This window comes from Strix aluco, chromosome 7, assembly GCF_031877795.1.
Source record: "Strix aluco isolate bStrAlu1 chromosome 7, bStrAlu1.hap1, whole genome shotgun sequence".
Lineage (NCBI taxonomy): Eukaryota > Metazoa > Chordata > Aves > Strigiformes > Strigidae > Strix > Strix aluco.
This window is the reverse complement of record NC_133937.1, coordinates 34,811,597-34,830,924: the sequence shown is the minus strand read 5'-3', so window position 1 is coordinate 34,830,924 and position 19,328 is coordinate 34,811,597. Positions and strand designations below refer to the sequence as shown.

Below are 19,328 nucleotides of genomic sequence, written 5' to 3'. Positions count from 1 at the left end.
CCAAATCAGCTTTTGGTCTCTGAGACAAACTGTGACTCGCTGGTGTTTACCAAGACAGAAAATGGAGAGAACTGTGTATTGGTTTTTCACAGTGTGATCTTTACATCTAAGAAAAAACACTATTAGTTCAAATATGTAAGGCAAAAATGCAATAGGGACAAATTCTTGTCATCGCTTGCCTTTATCAAAGCAACTCGAGATAGACCTGTTCCACAGTGCAGTGAAATCAGCGGCATCTTCTGCTTTTATAAAATAGGACAATTTTGTCTCATGCTAAAATGGAAATCAGTGTTTCTATTTGCAAAACAAATGACACTCTTTTCACTTTTCATGAGACATTCTGGAAAGAAGGCTAGGCACCTCTGCTCTTATCTATGTTTTTCACTTTTTTTGTATGCCAAGCAAGAGCAAAACCCACACAGTGGCAATCTATTTTCAGTAAAAACTCACAATTCATTTCTGTTCCTCCATCACAGTAGCCAGTTGCAAATAAAAATAAAACCTAAAGTAAGTATACTTGAAGGCTTGAATACTTGAATACTACTAAAAAATTGTTTTTAACTGTCATGTTGTTCATTAACAAGATAAATGGTTTTATATATTATTTCCGTGGACTTTTCTCCATTAACATGAGAAAAGAAACACTGTAAAATAGCAACATTGTGCAGGCACTTTACAGATCACAGGATGGTTTGGGTTGCAAGGGACCTTAAAGATCATCCAGTCCCACCCCCTTGCCATGGGCAGGGACACCTTCCACTAGCCCAGGTTGCCCAAAGCCCCGTCCAACCTGGCCTTGAACCCTTCCAGGGAGGGGGCAGCCACAGCTTCTCTAGGCAACCTGTTCCAGTGTCTCACCACCCTCACAGGGAAGAATTTCTTCCTTATATGTAATCTAAATCTCCCCTCTTTCAGTTTAAAACTGTGACCCCTCATCCTATCCCTACACCTCTGACCAAGAGTCCCTCCCCACCTTTCCTGTAGCCCCTTTAAGTCCTGGGAGGCCACTCTAAAGTATCCCTGGAGCCTTCTCCAGGCTGAACCCCCCAACTCTCTCAGCCTGTCTTCACAGGGGAGCTGCTCCAGCCCCTGACCATCTTTGTGGCCTCCTCTGGACCCGCTTGAGCAGCTCCATGTCCTTCTGATGTTGGTGCCCCCAGAGCTGGACACAGCACTGCAGGGGGGTCTCCTGAGAGCAGAGCAGAGGGGGAGAATCCCCTCCCTCACCTGCTGGCTTCTCTGGATGCAGCCCAGGAGACGGTTGGCTTTCTGGGCTGTGAGCGCACGTTGGAGGCTCACAGTCAGTTTTCCATCCACTAATCCCCCCCAAGTCCTTCCCCACAGGGCTGCTCTCAATCCACGCATCGCCCAGCCTGGATTGGGGCATGAGTGGGAAGCGTGGTGTTTCAGTGTTGTTCTGAGGGACATTTCGCCGCCCCAGTGCCCGTCACCCGCCGGGACGCCGCTGCCTGTGGGGCGCTTTCCCGCTAGAGGGGGATGTAGCCAAAGGGCCCGGGAGCGAGCGCAGGCCCCGGCCTCGGCGGGGGGCAGGCCCGCGGCTCTCCCCTCAGCGGGAAACGGAAGCCAACCGCGGGACGCGCTGCAGCCTCCCCTCCTCTCCCGTTAAAATTAATCCCTGGGCTTGGGAGGAACCGGGAAAGGAGAACCTCGTCCCACAGAGCTACGGCCGCCCCACAATGCACTGCGGGCGGCCCCGCCTTCTTCCGCGCTCCAGCCAATCGCCGCTCCGCCCTGCCGGACTACACTCCCCGGCATGCCCCGCGGCGAGAGCGTCCGGCCCGCCTGCCGTCTTCCGCCTGTCGCAAAGTGTCGCGCTGTGCGGCCGGAGCCTGGACTGGCGGCCGCGGGCCGTGCCCGGAGCCGTGCCGCGGCGAGCCCCGCCGGGCGGAGAGCGGCCGCCATGGGCGGCGGGCGGTGATCCCTCGCTCCGCTCCGCCTCGCCTCGCTCCCCGCCGCGCCGGCAGGCAGGCAGCCGCCATGGAGGAGGAGAGCATGGAGGAGGAGGGCGGCGGCGGCTGCGAGGCCATGATGGACGACCAGAACCACAACAACTGGGGTGCCGGCGGCTACGGGCGGCACCTGCTGGGCCCCGCCGCGGCGCCGCTCGGTGACCGCCTCCTGCGCGGCCCCGCCGCCGGGCCGCCGGCCGGGCCGGAGCTCCCCGCGGTGCCCGAGGCCAACGGCGTGCTGCGAGGCTGCGAGCCGGGGGGCGCCGCGGGCAAGGGGGGAGCCGGAGCCATCGCTGCCGCCATCAACATCAACGCCTCGACCTCCAAGTTCCGTGAGTGACCGCCCTGCCCTCCCCCCGGGGGCCTCGGGCGTATGGGGCGGGAGGGGGGGGCTTCGTCCCCGGACGGCTCTGGCCCCCGCTCCCTCCTCAGCCTGCGCTCCTCCGCCGCTCCCTGCCCCCAGCCCTCTTCTCCCGCGGCCAGGCTGGGCTCGGTCCTGCGACGGTTCCCTTGCGTGGGGCTTGGCCCGAGAGGCTTCTCGGAGCGAAATCTAATGGGTTAAGGCGCCTTGGAGGGAGAAAATAACCTTTCGTGCACACACCCCAACTTCTGCTGTTGCTTTCCTGTCACGGCACGGTGATGTGGTAGATCTGGCTGTAGAACTGGGAGAGCGAGTGTAGGCAGGGTTTTCAGCTCTACAGAGGCACTGTTGCTTTTCCTGCAGCTTTTAGCTCAGGTCATGTTTTCCTGAAGACTTTTTCTTCCTGCCAAACCTGAAGGTGAAATCTGTGATTGTGACGGCGGGTGGCAGTTTGTGCAGAGCCCTTGGAAGGGGTGTGCTATCCTGGGAGGCACGTTTCTGCCCAGGCCTGATGAGACCAACTGGAGATGAATTTACCACCACCCCCCTCTCCCCCAAAATTTTCTAAATCATTTTTTGCATGTAGCTTTTAACGGAAATGGCAAATTTTGCAGTTGTTTTGCTGAGCTAAGGTTGAGGAAAAGGAAATTTTTTTTTTATAAGATTTTTTTTTCTGCTCATTTCAATTCTACTTTTATTTCCAGAAGTCACAACTCTGGGCAAAATACGTTCTTTTCTCTAATGGCTGTCGGAAAACTTGGATTTGGCTAGTTAAAAGTATTCCTGGAAATATATCCATGTAACTGTCATGATGAAATTTTGATGGGAAACACACTTTTTTTTTTTTTTTTTTTTTGTTTCCACTCCTTCCTCGGTGCTAGTTTGCCTGTCCAGCTCCTCAGCAGCTCAGCTCCAGAGCCAATCAGAAGCTTGAAGTTCAGACTTCTGGATCCCTGCTTCTCTGGTAGCCTGGGTTTCATGGCTCTAGGCACATTGCCAAGGCTGGCTGCTTTGAAGTTGTGGCTCCCAGACTCCATGAGCTCTCTGGCTCTGTGCCTGCCTTGCTTGTCAGGGCTCCAGGTACCTTGGGGTGGCTGGTAAACACTTGAGACAGACGAAATGAAATGTCGTTTGGCCTTGCTAAACTAAGCTCTTGAATTCCCAATCCGGAAATTTAGAGTCTTAGTTTTTCCTTCTATTTCAGAATGAAAGTGGTTTTCAAGCTGGATCTTCACCAAATGGGAAGGTGACTTTCCAGCTAATCTGCAATTTATGTCTGAGGGGGAGAAGAAGCAGCAATGCATGATTTTTTTGCTTAGAGTGTGGTTTTTGAGTTCTTCTTTTCACTTCTCAAGCATTGGTATCCCAACACAACATCTGTGTTACTGATGTTAAGTATTGTTATAAATAAGATTAAAATTCTTGTAAAATACAAAATTATCTGAGTTAAGTTCATTAGAACTTTTCTGCAACTTTGTGTTGTGGATGATTTTCATGATACATGTATATGAACAGAACAAGTCCAGTGAAGTCGTATGGACTGAGAAAGTACAGGGGCTGAGTTGGGATCCTGCCTGTTCTAATCTTGGCTCTGGCAGAGGATCCCTTAATCTCCTCTGTTTAATTTTCATATATAGAAAAAGGGAGAAATGTCAGTTTTGATGTAAAAGTACAATGAAAAGGGAGATGGTGTGTGCTAGATCCCCTCCTGCCTGCTCTCTTACCAATGGCAGAACATGTGTAGAGAAGCTGATTGTCAGCCTTAAGCTTGATGGGAAAGTTGTCTGTTCTCTGCTGCATGAAGAACTTCTTGAGTTGACTGAGCAAGGACTCATGCCTTGCTTGCTTCACGATGCAGAGACTTAGTCTTAGACAGGTTATCCTACAGGTGACCTTCAAAAATGTGGGTGATACATGGTTTCCAACAATCCTGTGATAAATTGGAGTGCCTCTGATATTCAGATGGGTCTCTCCCTCTTGATTCTTTCCTCCAAAACAAAAATTCCAATGCCTGTATGATTACTTGCAGCTTGTTGGTTTTGTTCATGTTTGTAGTTGCAGACTAAAGCTGTCTGGTGCGCCTTTTTTGGTCTAATTCAGCTGGCAGAATAATGAAGGAAGTAGAGATGTAAACCCTTTAAATCTTTCTAAGGGGCCAAATCCAGTTCTCCTTCCTTGAGATTTAGGTGAGACTGAGAACTAAAAAGGTATAATAATGTGTGGTTCATTTAATAGCTTTTCTTCTAGTAAAGCACCTTAAGAAAATTTCCCATGTTTTGGCAAACTTATAATTAAACCTTTATTTATAATTGATAAGCTTCAGTCACAGTTATAGATTTCTAGAGCAATAGTGTTATGAAAAATATTTTTTCAAAGGCCATAAGGGAGAAAATAAGAGTAAGAGCCTTTAATACTTTAAGCAAAACTCTTCTGTACTAGTAGTTCTGGTGTATCTGAATTGTGATGAAAATGAGAGGTTTCCTTCTTGTTTTTTTTATCCTTTTCAAGCAAGGATGATTATAAATGTATTCGATGCCAGTCCCATTTAGGGTGGGCACACGTGGCTCTGAGCGTTGGCACATCCATTAAATCTGTTGACTCTCCTGTTGCATAATGTAGCTCAGTGCAGTGTATGTGCCTTGCTGCGTAGGCAAATTGTCTGATGAAGAAAAAGTTTAACATTACTTTTACTAACCAGTCTTAAGGCAGACTGAGAAACATGCAATAAAAATAGAATAGAATTGAAAGCAAATACGGGGCAAACTTGTAAACTTGCTAATGTATGCTAGGATGTGTCAGGCAGGGGGTATAGCAAAATCTATTGTGTAAACGTGTGCATGATGGCTGAGAAAAGGGAGAGTGTAGAGCCACAGCAATAGCTGCAAGTCTGTAGATTAGTCTCAGACATCTGCTTGGAGAGTTTATACACTTTGGCAAAATATTTTAGGATTGTAGGGTGCATTGCTAATTAAGCAGTAAAGCTTCATATGTGTCACTTTGTTCGATGAAATAAAGCTTCTGAAAGATGCTTAGCTGCTTTCTTTGATTTTTATTGTCAGAAAAAATGACAGATAATTGTCAGACCGATGTCTGCTTCCTTGACAGTAGGTTGGATTACCTGACCTGCTCTGTCCTCTGCTTTTTTAGCTATAGTTTTAAATGAAGAATATTTTTTATATGTGAACGTAGGAAGCATTTTGAATAGCTTTTCAGGTTGTCTCATCTAAATAACAAAACCTACACTATCATTTTATTTCTTTTAAAATTATTACTCTGTTCTTCATGTTCTGTGCCTCTTACTGTTCCAGCATCTTTTTTGAGCTATGTGTGTTTGTAAGGTTTTCTTATCAGTTTCATGGGGGATGTATACCTACTCATGGGCTTTTTAAAAATCTTGGTGTTTTTTGACATTGTTCTGATTGAAGTTGATACCACAGAATTTGCTAGCTTAGAGCAGGCTGTGTTTCAATTATGGCTCAGATACTGAAATATCTAGGTTATGATATGAAGCTCATGCATATTCTTTTTCACTTAAATGGTTTCACTGCTGCATTTGACTTAAATGGTTTTTCTTTTGAACTTTACTGTATATGGAAAAGCAGCAGTTGCTTCTCAAGCTCTACTTGTGAAGCCTTTTATATTTTGCTGGAAAATACTGGCTTCCTTTCCACTCGATCAGACTGATTTCTCTCCCAGCCCCACTCCAAACTTGCTGTAGTTGGATAAAATAATGCATTCTAGCATACTTTGTTACAAAATGCCTGTGTCATTTTCCAGAAACTTAATAAATCTCACAAAATTAAAATCATCTTTTAGGATCACCCTTTCCTTGTGATTTGGAAATGGAGACTGCTGGACAGATCCTTTTAAATCTTGAATACCTAATGTAGGGATAAACATTTAAGAATGACATCCTTAAAAGATGGAAGAGTAAAAAATTAAAGAAGTTTCTAAAAGGGCAGTCTGTCTTTTCTTTCCAAGAATGTGTGTGATTCTTTTCCTTCCTGGTCTTGAGGTTGTTCTTGCAGTTTGTATTCGGAGGGTGCTACTTTAAGTCATCCTTCACTTTTTGTGTGTGTGTAAGCAAAGCCAGAAAAAAAGGATGTTACTAACTTGTGACACTTATTAAAATTTTAAAGTGTTTAGCTTTCTGGATTAGAAGAATAAAAATAATGATTGTTCAGTGTGTTGTCTTTGGACTCTTAATTATATAAATATGGTGGTTGGCTTAGTTTCAGAACTAGTGTGGAAATCAAATGAAATAATACTTGTAAGAGTCTTTTGAATAAAAATGAAGCTTTTTTTAGAATGTTACTTTGAACTCATCAGTGTTTCCTATGCAAGTCTCCTGGGGCTGTTTGTAAAAGCATTTTGTCCTTTACCTGTGCAGCATTTCTAATGGGCAGGCCTTCCCATCTGCTGCTACTTTCTTTTTCCGTATTGTAAAAAAGATAAATTGACATCTCAACAGCCTCTTAAAAAATTATTTTGCAGTGCTGTCATTTCTTACTTGACTATTTTCTTTCAAGTGAGTAGAGCTTATTTAATATGTTAAACCACATGTGGGTGTGGTTATACATTGAAATCTTAAGACTTAGTCTAATATTTGTGCTGACTTCAGTTTAATGTTTTCTGTAGAACAGAGCACTTTTGTGGAGACTCACCTTTTTTGGGGTAACAAAGTGAGAGACAAATGCTCAAATTTTGCTGCTGAGTGTAGGCATGAATAGTAAAGCTCCTACATGGAAGCTGTTCCTGAGAACATCTGCCTGGCTCTGTAAGGGACAAGAACTCAAGCAAGTTATTGTGAGACAGATGAGTAAGGGGTGGATTTACTGTCAGACAGGTGCTGCGCTGTTCCTGACTGCAGGGATGCTTTTACATCGTGGAGCTGACTTGCTGGACATGTTCATTTATGTTCCAGTAGTTGTGTACCCAGACCCATAACCTTCATCAACTTGTTAGCAAACAAGTGTCATACTTCCAGGTTGCAGGCTGGAGTGTTGAGCAGCATCCTGCAGCGTTTGGTGGTGGTGACCTGCTCACTAGCCAGACACATACTATGTTAACTAGATCTGTTTCTGTAGTGGGTATGAAGCAAAAGTGAACCAATGGCTAGTTGGGTGAGGAGAGGGCTAGGAGTACTGCACTGACATTCCTCACTAAGCAAGGTTTCTGGCTGAAATACTCTAAAAAGACACACAACAGGAATCTGTAATACCCGCTCTTACAGATAGTGTTCAAACACTTTCTTGTCTTGCACCTCTCTATTCCACGTTATCTTTATACTCTTATTTTTTTTCATGATAACTGTTAACTGTTTTGCCTGTATTTCCCTAGAGTTGTTCTTCATAATGCTGCTGAAAGTGACTTACCCAGATCCTTTCAACCCCTTTTGAAAATGTTTCAGAAATCTTGCTCCACAAACCCACCAGTGAATCTACATTTACACGTGTATTTAAAATGCAGCCCTACTCAAAATATTTCTTTTCAATCTGGTGTCTAAACTGAATTGTTAGGGGTGGGGAACTGTCTTTATTCTCTGTTCCATATAGCCCAGATGCACATGTGGAGTTCAAAAGAAGAAATGACTTTAGATTTACTGGTCTGGATAGTTTTGATATGAACTATACCCAGTGCTCTTAGTTACTGAGGGCTTTGTTTTGAGTGGCTGCTGTGAAGCTGTGGTGGTGTGACAAGCCAGCAAGGTAGTCCTGTGAGTATGTCTCTGAAGGGAAGGTGCTAACCCTTCTACCCTGGCTGCTATTGGAACTGAGTCACGTGTGGTTAGTTCAGAAATCCTCCCTGAAAAAACAGATTAAAACTCTTCTGTGTCTGTGAAGGCATGCTGAGTGGCTCGCACAAGAGGGTGCAGTTGAGAAGCTCAGGAGGAAAATCAGGGAATGATGGGGAACACTAAATGCCTCCTACTCTTCCCTGTGTTGATTCTTATCTGGAAAAGGAGTATTATTGTTCCTGCTAGAAGTGGAACTGTAATACAAATCCAAAAAAGTTGCCCGGGATCCTACCTGCTGTTGAAGGCAGAGGGAATTGCACAAGCTTTTAGGCCAAGGAAGCTTGCAGTCCCACCTGAGACTTGTAAAATTAATACATCTGCTGGGAAGGAGAATTCAAAAAACTGCTGGGTCTTGGCCAAAGCTTGTTTTCCTGCATGTGAGGACCCAGTGTTAATTGTTGATTCTGGACTCCCACAAAGCTGTGTAATTTATTAATCTGGATTAACTACTGGACTACAGTTTGTTTTTTTAATTATTACGTTGTCATGCTAGAACTCCCAGGAGTTTGATTTTTCCCTGCTACTTGGGCCTCTAAGAAATATGCAAGCACTGATTTGGCAGGTTTTCTGATTTTATTTTATTTTCTGTAAATAAAAAGGTACAAATTCAAGTCTGGGTTTTAGTTTTAGATGAGGTTATCTTAGTTGAAATGAACTGTTCTCAGTTTTTCTGGCCAGTTTATTGGTGTGATCTGAAATTGCAAAGCATTCACTTGCTTCTAATCTTTTAGCTGAAGTTACTAAATGTAGTTTTCTCTTTTTCTTGTAGTAATGAATGTTATAACAATTGAAGACTATAAGAGCACATATTGGCCAAAGTTGGACAGTGCCATAGATCAGCTTTTAACTCAGAGTCCTGGTGACTACATCCCTATCTCCTATGAACAAATATACAGGTAAGGAAATCTTAAGTGCTACGTTACCTTTTTTTTTTTTCTTTAAAGTTAAATGTTTGTTTCATGCATCTGTCATGTTTTGTATTTATGAAGAGGAAGGTGGGAAGGTTATGTGAAGTACAATATTGTTTAAATGTTTGGAATGAGTGAATAGTACATACATATCTTGACATTTCACGTTAACAGGAATAAATGCTAAAGAATTAAAATGCATAAGTGCTGAAAACATCAGCATTAAAGTAAGCTCCACCACAGTGGCTTAGCGTAATATATTGAGAAACGTATTAAAGTCTCAACATCCTCTTCCTCCAAGGGGAAGAAGAGAGTGGCATGGTAGGCATTTGACTTAACGTTTCAAAAGGCTTCTTTATCATGTCTAATAGGAACCAATTTGGCGCAGTAGAGGTGCAGAAGTAAATGAAGCAACTGATGCCAAGGTCCATCCATATAAACTGTCAGCTGTATGTTTTGCATCAGGTAGAATTGGTCTGATTCCCCCCTTGCCCAGCCTTCCTGATCATGTGCAGTTAGATGCTGACTGAAGGACTGAGAGAAGGTTCAGTCCTTTATGTCTCCTTTCTTGGCTGGAGAACATTTGATTTGTACCTGGCCTGGAGCTGCAGTTTGCTTTAAAAGGGATCTAGTCACACACCAGAACTGCCGTGCAGACTAAGCTAGTGCGCAGTAGTGGGGATGGTAGGGGATTTGCTTCAAAACCATGCTGCTGCTCCAAACCAAAATGCTAAATGCTTTGGAGACCTGATGGTTTCTTAAGAGACTGACTAAAATGGAGATTTTTGTTCTGCAGGTGGCAGGTATCCAGGGTGTTGGTAAATAGGATGGAAGCTGGGTAGCTGCTGCTGCATTTACTGGCCAGAATGCTGTTAGAACTCCTGGCCCTTGCCAGCAACACAACTAGTAGCACTGCTGTTGTGGTTTTCTTCACCACAGTGTTGCACTCTATGAAATAACACTGGCAACTCAGTCACCGATTGCCATTTTTAGAGACTTTCAGCTCTATTGTCTCCTGCCTGCTTGCTCTTAGCCCCTTTGTCTCTCCAGTTTGAAATTTTGGATTAGGGGACCAGATCCAAGAATGGCAGGTGTTTAGCCTTCCCTCTTAACTCCTGTTAAAAACTTTGATAAATTTCCTCTTTCCTCTCCAAACAATTGGAACTGCTGTTGTCAGGACTCACACATCAGCATGTGTATCAATAATTGAGATGGTAAACTTGAATTGGGAGACATTTTGCAGCTATAGTGTAAGTAATCAAAATCCTTTTTCCTAGCTTGAAATCCCCAGTGTGCAAACAGTCGTCAGTAAGAGTTAAGCCAACATCTCCTCATAGTCATCTCTGATAAAGAGTAGGTATGCAAAATTAATGCTTTAATACCTAGAGTAGATCTGTACCTAGTTATGATTTTCAGATAACTGCAGTTTATATTTGCCATCTTTTTACTGCTCAGAAGTTTTATTTATTAAAGGAATAATGGGTTTTAAGTTTCTCATAGATAACCCTTATACATCAGGGTGACACTTGATGTAGTATTGTAATGATGCACAGATGTCTGTTGCATGTATTTTACTAAACCAAAAGATTGTCTGTAGTTTAGTTTTACTGATAAAGCTAGTGTGTCAGTTTTTTAAGTTTTCTTTTAAATATTATGTCTGTGGATGTAATTATTCTGACACAACCTCTTCCAAGGAGGAGTTGTGTTTTTTAATTTTATTTTAAAGGACGTCCCTTTGCTTGACTTATAATCTAGACAACACAGATTGAGGATGGAAGAAAAACTCCTTTTTTGCTGACTTTAACGATGATGCTTGCCTGGAGTATTACAGAAGGTCTGTAGCAGAGTTGAGGTTTAGATCCTCTTGCTTCCCTAGGCTAGCTCTTCAGTCTGAAAATGGGGTGTTTTTTGAAGTGGTTCAAACAGCTACATATCTTTTTATATTTTTTTTACAGTGAAACTGAGCTGAAAATACAGTGGTCTTTTTGATCGTCTTTGAGCTGACTAAAGGAATCAAGGTTTCCATAATGCAAACTCAAAATATATTATTAGATACCCAAACTACTGTATTTGACATGATCAGTGATAACTGTAGTTGTCTACTCCACAGCAGTGAAAGCTAGGAGATAACTTCAAAGGTGTGTATGCAGATATTTACTATGGATCAGTTTACCCATAAGGTATCAAAATGTGATTAGAGACTGTTTACATTTTTGAGTCCAAAGCCTGCCTGTGCATAGTCACTTCCTATTAAAAGCGTTAAACATATTGACAGAGAGATGTGAAGGAAACTTTGAGATGAGGAAAATGTGAACAGCTAAGTTGTACTTCTGGCAACCGTTAGAGCTGCCTTCCAGGTACAATGCAATTAGATCGCTGTTCTTCAAGATAACTTAATCTCAGATCTTCATCCCTCTCAATAAATGCTTACCTTCTAATGTCCTGCTTGGGTCTTCCTTTTCCCCAAGGTATTTGGTTATGCTAAAGGACTAACAAGCTACTGACTTCTTTTGGGTAATAGCAGGGCAAGGATGATTCACAGAATCAGCCCGCAATCAGGAACTGAAAACAGGATCTGAAAATGGGGAAGGAACCTCTAAATAGAAGTGCTCAAATAAAATGTAAACACACTCTGCACGTACATGGGAAGATTGGTGTTTGACTGCAGAACGGGTTGCAGAAATAGGTATAGCAATATTGTATGTAGCACTAAGCAGATGTGTACTTTAAAATTCAGTTTAGTTAATATCGTTGCAAATGAAGTGGCCAACTTGTGGAAGTGGCTATATACTGGTTAGTTATGGAGCAAACAAATGTATGGCCATTTGCTGGGGTTACCTGGCTGACTGGTTTGAAAGGGATCACAAAAATCAGTCTGGCTTTTCTTATCAGTGTTTCTCTCTTTGATCCAAATTAAATTGATATTTTTGCTGTTACTGCATCATACCAAAATGTATTTTGCACTTGCATGTTCCAAGATAGGATTTGCTATTGGTAGACTTCATGTGAAAGAAACAAGGATGACTTTGGCTGTTATTTAAATAATATCAAGCTACAGATACTCAATTATTTTAAAAATAGAATAGTAGGAGAGGGTGGGGAGTCTTTTGGTTTTTAAGGAATAGCATGGTTTGCCAAGTGAGCAGACTTTGCATAAGGATGAATGCTGTATTTTTGGGGCTTTTTAAGTTGTCAAAGGGAATAAATACAAACTGCTAAAAGTTACTGGTAATTCACTTGTAAAACCTTCCTCCAGAAGATTTTGAGGGTGGCAGTTATTGAATGGAAGTGATGTCTTGGTCCCTGGAGGCTTGAAGCTGGTGCCTGACCTCTCACTTGCATTAGAAAATTCCAGTAACTTGCAGTCTACGGTTGTTTTAATCCCATTTTTGCAGTTTGTTTGTCACTGTACCACCTTCTCAGTAGAGAATTGAAACGTCATAATTCCCCTACAGAGACACAGTGTTGCTGTACCATAGCTTTAGGCTTTCGGTGCTATTAAAAACCTGCAGAATTCAGGTCTGGGATCTGAACCTCAATAGTTTGTTTGCGCATGACCTAATGAGCAGTTTTTGGCCTATACTGTTTGCTGTACTCTGTGCAGAGGGATGGAGGGAGAGGGGAGCAGAACAGAGTTATGAGGAGGAGACTTGTCTTGCCCAGGGTACCAGGTGAACTCTTCCTTGTGCCCCTTGATTTTTGGCAGCTAGCTTTCAAAATGCTGACTTCAAAGAATGAAAGCACTCAAGAAAAGTAAAAGCTGCTTGGTACAGATACGACGATGATGACTACCTTAATGTAACTACTTGCTGAAAGTAATATATATGTATTTGTTTTACAACTGTGGTAGATATGTTTTCAATACATAGCTTTATTTTGCGGATATGTTATATTGCAGTATGAAAGCAATAAAATGTTGTTAAAAAACAAAGGTAACACTGAAGATCGGAGTTAATAGAGCCAAGCCATGGAATGTAAAATTAAAGTTTTGCTGCTCTTTGAATCTTTATTATGAAAATGTAGGGTTTTCTCAGAATTTAAGTAACAAAGGATGGAGTAATGTGCTTGGGTCTGCAATTTTAGAACTTTTCCTGTTTCTTTTTAAAATGCCAGCACAGTTTTGGTGCAACTTCTATGTCTGCTTGTCAGTTTTGCCCTTCTTTTAAAAAGGGTTTTACCCTAGAATATGCATATAGTCATTTAACCTGCTTATTTTAATGGAGACTTCATTCACATAGTAGAGACAAAAGCCAGGATTAGGAGTGTGCTGTTGACAGATTTATCCTGGCTGTTCTGAAGTGCACTGGTCAGAGAACTTGTAAGTTAAGTGAGGTCGGGGAGGGGGAATGGGACAGACACACTGGGGCCTCCAGGGGAGACTTAAGAGTCTGCTAGAGCTCATTCCAAGCTTAGAGCTGTATTTAAAAGTTCAGCAATCATTCGATTATTATCCTCTAAGTTGAGACTTGAACAAAATATTTTGAAGTCTGTTACCCTTCATTGCAAACTGTTGTAAGTTCATTGTTTGTTCCTATATTTGTTTCTGCAGTTGTGTGTATAAGTGTGTATGCCAGCAGCATTCGGAACAGATGTATAGTGACCTAATAAAAAAGATAACTAACCACTTAGAGAGAGTCTCAAAGGAGCTGCAGGTAAGAAGCTGCACAATCTAATTCTGTCTTTCCTGGGATCTGTGATTATATCAGAGCAGCATGTAGGTGGCACATGGAGGGGATTTCCATTAAGACTGATTTACACTAGCTTCCTAAATTGTGGACTACTTCATTCACTAAATGGCTGTCAGACAGTATACCAGCTACTAGATCCGATTGAATGGCACTGATTAGCCTTAGAGATCTGAACCACGTGGAGAGCAGTGGCTGAACTTGAATATGTAATATAGAATCAAAGATGAGAGTACGGGAAATCTACAGTATAATCTAGGATGTAAATGCTTCAGTCAAACATGATCTGAGCATGACGTGGATGTCTGGCATTACTGTGTTAATCTATATAAATGGTTTATGGTCCTTGTGCATCACAAGCAGCACAAAAGGGATAATCTAAAGGAAAAAATGGAAGTGAATTAAATATGAATTGTGAAGTATAAATTAAGAATTATTGCATATGAAAGTTTTGTGCTACAGTTTATTCTGCATTTTTCTTGCCTATCTCTAGATGTCAGTGGTTTACAGCAGTCCTAATACAGTTTGTATATCCCTATCCTCTGCATCTTATTTGTGCATCCACGTTTGTTTTCATGTCTGTTCCTTGTTGAAAATTCCTTTTAGGCTAGAATCTCCAGGCAAGTTCTTGAATTTGTCATTGCTGTAGCAGCAATACTGATTTATTTCCCTACAGCTTTTGTCACTTCCATAACTGATGTTTGAGTTCTGTACTGACTTGCAGTGTGTCAAGATGCCAAATACAAAGGAACTCTGAACTACAGCAGCTCCTGTAGTGCTTCTAACAATCAATAACTAATTTCTGTCATTCAAAAGCAGTCTTACTACTTTTAACTGCATCGGGTACTTCTGGCTAAGCGTGCATTCCCATCAAAATATATAGCACCGTGGTCACTCTGATGTCCTTCTTGTTTCATTGTTTCCCCCTTGTTGCTTTCCTTACAAAGAAAAATAACCACTCTGCATTTAATGGGCACAGTCTTTGACTATAAAATATCTAGGTCATCTTGAGCTATGTTCTTTGTTTCTTTCCTCTTTTACAATTTCTTCATTTCTCGAGGAATGACAGCCTCACTGTTCTGTAAAAAATGGTTAGAGTAGATGGACATAGTGTTTAAAAGAAAGCTTTCCCTTGTTTCTGCTGAGCTGGTGCAGCCTGTACATTTTTCTTCTGCTTGTGAGAACTACGAATCATTGCAGCTGTACAGGTTTGGCCAGTTCTTGTGATACATCCCACGGTAGTGTACTGCATTACTTTGCTTTGAATTTGGGAATACCCCAGATTCTATACTCTGTGGTAGTCCTTGATTGTTTCCTCTAAAGTTCCAAAACTGACTGAGGCAGCTGCTTTTAAAATTTGCTTTAGCACATATGTGCATTAAATGCTTCTGCGTAAAAACAAGGCTGTCTTCTGAACATCAGCTCTTGAAATGATAATTGAGACAACTATTTAATGCAATCTTTGTCTTGCAAAAATTTCCTTACGTAGGTTAGACACGCCTTGTGGCAGGTGGCAAGAGGACTGTAATATAACATGATACCATCTTTGAGTGTATTATGTCAGTTTTGTCTGATGCAAACGTGATTTTGGATGGTAAATCCATCTTTTTGAGCTGCTTGAAGTAAAAGTCATGTGCCTTAAAATTGCCCTGTAAAGAAACTGTTTTAACTGTGGGTTGTGATGAAATTTACTATAATGAAATTTACTTTACTACAATATATTTTATTATCCTGATGCTTCTTTGATCTTAATACATTTTGGTAACAGTCACTTGGGGTTTATGTTGAAAATGCATGCTAGATCTTTACCCTAGCATAACAACAAATTACCTTTTAGATGTTGGTCACTTGGAAGTTTCTGGTTCACCCAGGCAAACAATAAAAACCCCTGTATATATGTGAATCACTTTAATGCACAATGTGGTGTTTTGCTTTCTCTCACATAAACTTATTCCACCTGCCAACAATATTTAATCTAATTGCAGAGTTCTGTTTAACTGGCAAGCTGTGACTTGATGCAAGATAATTTTATTTTTTTTTATGCAGACATGCAAATGTAGCCCAATATAAGCAGGAATGTTTGTGTGAGAAAGCAGATGATCATGAAAACTGAAATGGCAGGCAAATGCAATGTCTTATTCTGGACAAGCTGAGCAACTTCTTTGTGTAGAAGTGCAACAGTTTAATAGCAGGTGGATTGCAGAATATCTTCATGTAACCAACGTGCCAGAGCAAGCTGTCTCCTACAAGAGCTGCTCATCAACAGCAAAAGCAGTAAAACTGTCAGATACCAAATAGTAGAACTGGGAGCATCTCAGGGGACCAGTCAGACTTGCTCTTGCCTGGTTTTAGCCTTATTGGAGTTTGGCGTCTTTCTGCATGGCATTCACTGCAGAAATTCCCTATATTTTTTTTTTTTTCCCCCCTGTATGCTTAGCCCTCAGCTTGCCTGACCAGCTGGCCTCAGCTGAAGTCAGCACAGTGGCGAGAGAAGTCAGTGCTGGGGTATCCTGAGCTGCGTGTCTCGGATGCTGCTGCTGGGGCCCCGTGGTCACACAGGGGCATGAACATACTCCTTGGTCATCCCCTGCATGACTTGTGCTCTTCCAGACTGCAAGACACCTTGTGTGGTGTTGGTGTTTGTCACCACGTGCGCTCCCGAAAATCTGCTTCACAGGTTTTCACCTAGAACCAAAAAATTTCAGTGGTGGCAGAGGTATTATGAAAATGTGGGTGGGCTCTTGCATGTTAGGTGTTGGGTGAAAAGCAGTGAATGTTGCCTGCTGAGTAGTGCTACATTTAGATGAGATGAATTTGTCATCATCAGACCATCAGCTCTTTGATATAGGGCCTTCTATATCCCAAGACATTTCTAGCTCCCTCCTTACTATGTATGTAGGTAAATGATCTTCTCTTCAGGCTGTTTCAGTTATGGAAAGACTCCGAGCAAGGATTACCTTCCTTTCTTTCAATCAGTGTCTGACCAGCTTCTCTGCATCAGTAAGACTGAGTTTTGCCATGTGGAGCTTCCAGTAATTGAGAATTAAATTTCCCTAATTCTTGAGTTGATGAGAATTTTGGATTTTGTGTGCCAAAAAAAAAAAAAAGGTGGCTGCAGAAAACACAAATGAACGTATTTCCTGTTGTCTTGAGGTCTGTGAAGCCTGTAGTAGACAGGTGATTTTTCCAAGATGCTTTATTTGGAAACATTTTATTGGTAATGGACATAGCCCATTATGTTGTGGTTTGAAATAATGACAGCTGTTTTTGTGGGTAAGTGCTGAGTCATTCAGATGTATGAAGTAGTGTGGATACACAGACGTATGTTTTCAAATTAAATACATCTCTTATTTTAAAATGAATAAAACTATTTGCATTAGGCACTAGTGTTTCTGGCTTAATTTATGCACTCTGATAAAGTAATTTAAAATCAAGTACTCTGCCCATTACATATCTCTTCAGCAAAAGACACTGGAAAGTACTTTAAGCATTGACAATCAAAATGCACTGAGGCATTGAGCTGGCCCATGACAGCAGTAGCTTTTCTGTGCAAGTGCAGTGGAATACTTTCATTTGAGTTAGAATAATCTCTATAATTCTTCCAGGAATTAACTGACAGCAGAACAACAGTTCTTTGTCATGTTGCATCCTCCTTTTTATTTACAGAAAAGAGAAAAATGGATCTCTTGTTTTCTGTTTGTGTGTGTGTCATTTTTTTTGTCTTGACCAGAAACAGTTGAATTCACTAAGTGCATGTAATTTTTATGTTCGTTGAAGATAATAAGTGAGAATCAGTCTTTCTCTAAGTAAATAAGCACTGTTTTGCTTGTATTGTTTCTATTTTAAATAAAACAGAAGTGGTATCGCTAAAACACCAGAATTTCTTGCTTAAATTCCATCTGTCTAAAAGCATTGGATTAAATTTGGAGCCAGTTGCTGATAGAGTACTTTGGCTTTTGAACACTCCAGAGGGCTTGGGGTTTTTCTCCTCTATTATGTATTGAGTTATGTATGAATGTGTATGTGTGTGGGGTTTTTTATTATGAACAATATATATTTTTTTTTTATAATGAAGATGACTGAACTGAAGGGTCAGTGGTATTGGTAAATAATTTGCATGGCTGCTGTGTGGTCCCCAGGCCCTGCAGATTCAGGGTCTGAACTGTGCAATGCCAGAAAGCTTTCCTGATTCATCCTTACAACTTCTCAGCCTTCTGTCTTGTTAGCTCTCAGACCAGTCGGTGCAGTGTATGAAAATATCTTCTCACTTATTGTTTCCTTGGAAGAATATGCTTTGGAGTCAGGTTACTGTAAAAGCCATTCCGCTATTTTGAGGACTGCCAAATCTCTGGGAACTGAGTGCCTTATATCACGTCACTGACAGTTGCCATCTGTTCTTAAAAATGTCAGCAATATCTGCTGTGGACAATCTGTTCCTTCCTTGCCTTTTCCTTTCTTCTTTTCTCTCACATTTACCTTCCACTTGTCCCTTGTGATTGTATGGAATTTTGCCATCCCGTGGTGAGGAGCCTGCCATTTCCTGTCCCAACTCATTCTGAAACACTAATCTGATAAATACAGATGCCTTACTCCAAACTTCAGATTAAGTTCTGAACTTCCTTATTTGTCTCTTTGAAACACTTGTGTAACTTTCAGCATTTCTCCTGATTACAGGAGTAACAGCAGGAAGCTTAAGTGGCTTGTCACATTTACCTTGTGAGCTTTGCATATAGTCAGGGTGGTATAAAAAAGCATCCAAGTAGTGCTTTGAGGGACTGGTAAAACTGAACTTCTGACTGTGGGCAGAGTTATGTGCTGGGTACCACCTCATAGTAGTTCTTGATATTTATACTTCAAGGTAATTTTACCCTGGATTGTTTTGTAGATATATTTTGCTTTCCTTCCAAGGTACGCTGAGGATTACATCACATAGTGCTATATTGTAATTGAACAGTTATGCCAGTCTGTAAAATAGAACTTTTGACAACATCATCTGCGTCTGCTTTTTGTGTAAACTTAGTAAATCAGATTACTAATGAAGTTATGATTAGACTTTAGTAATGTACTTATGGGAGGCCAGAGTATATACTCCATCCACGTGAAGCAGCCCATTGTCGTTACACCGTTTGGGCATTGTCTGACATGGTAGCTAAACAAAAAATAGCGAGCCTTCTTCATGATTCATGTCTCCTCTTTTGTAGCATAGAAATAACACTCAAATTAGCGCTCATTAATTTGAAATTAGTTGATTCCCTGAAATAATTTCCATAATTGCAGTAGTTTCTCAAATTTATGTGGAAAACAAATCTGCCTCCCCTATGTTCTGCCTATAGAAAAGATCAGAAATAGAGGTGGAAAATGGAAATTAAGAATGTGCATTTCCTAACTTTTCTTACTAAATATGTTAAATCACTAGTGTTTCTTAAAGTCCATTTGGGTCAACTGCATGGTCTGTTAATATCGATAGTTTTTTAAAGAGGAGACTCAGACTGGCCATTTATCTGGTCCATAATATTTAAAAGTGAAAAAAACCCCAACAACCCCAATATCCAGTGCCATAGGCATTTATCTATCAGTTTTGCTGGGGGAACATTGCTTAATTGTGTG

At 41.4% G+C, this 19,328-nt stretch overlaps 1 protein-coding gene across 4 annotated transcripts in view; it reads left to right on the top strand.

Annotated features, from left to right (window-relative positions):
- Positions 1 to 1,666: 1,666 nt before the first annotated feature.
- The window catches only part of CACUL1 (CDK2 associated cullin domain 1), a 53,286-nt gene continuing 35,624 nt past the window's right edge, over positions 1,667 to 19,328 (top strand). For 2 of the 4 annotated variants that reach the window (XR_012624039.1, XM_074831387.1), the window contains exons 1-3: positions 1,667 to 2,302; positions 8,898 to 9,024; positions 13,586 to 13,688. Coding sequence is in view for 2 of the 4 variants with exons in the window: in XM_074831387.1 (XP_074687488.1) it covers positions 1,999 to 2,302; positions 8,898 to 9,024; positions 13,586 to 13,688 (534 nt within the window). In the remaining 2 variants the exon portion in view is untranslated. The remainder of the gene's footprint in view (positions 2,303 to 8,897; positions 9,025 to 13,585; positions 13,689 to 19,328) is intronic. The other 2 variants (XR_012624038.1, XM_074831386.1) reach the window with 1 other exon arrangement.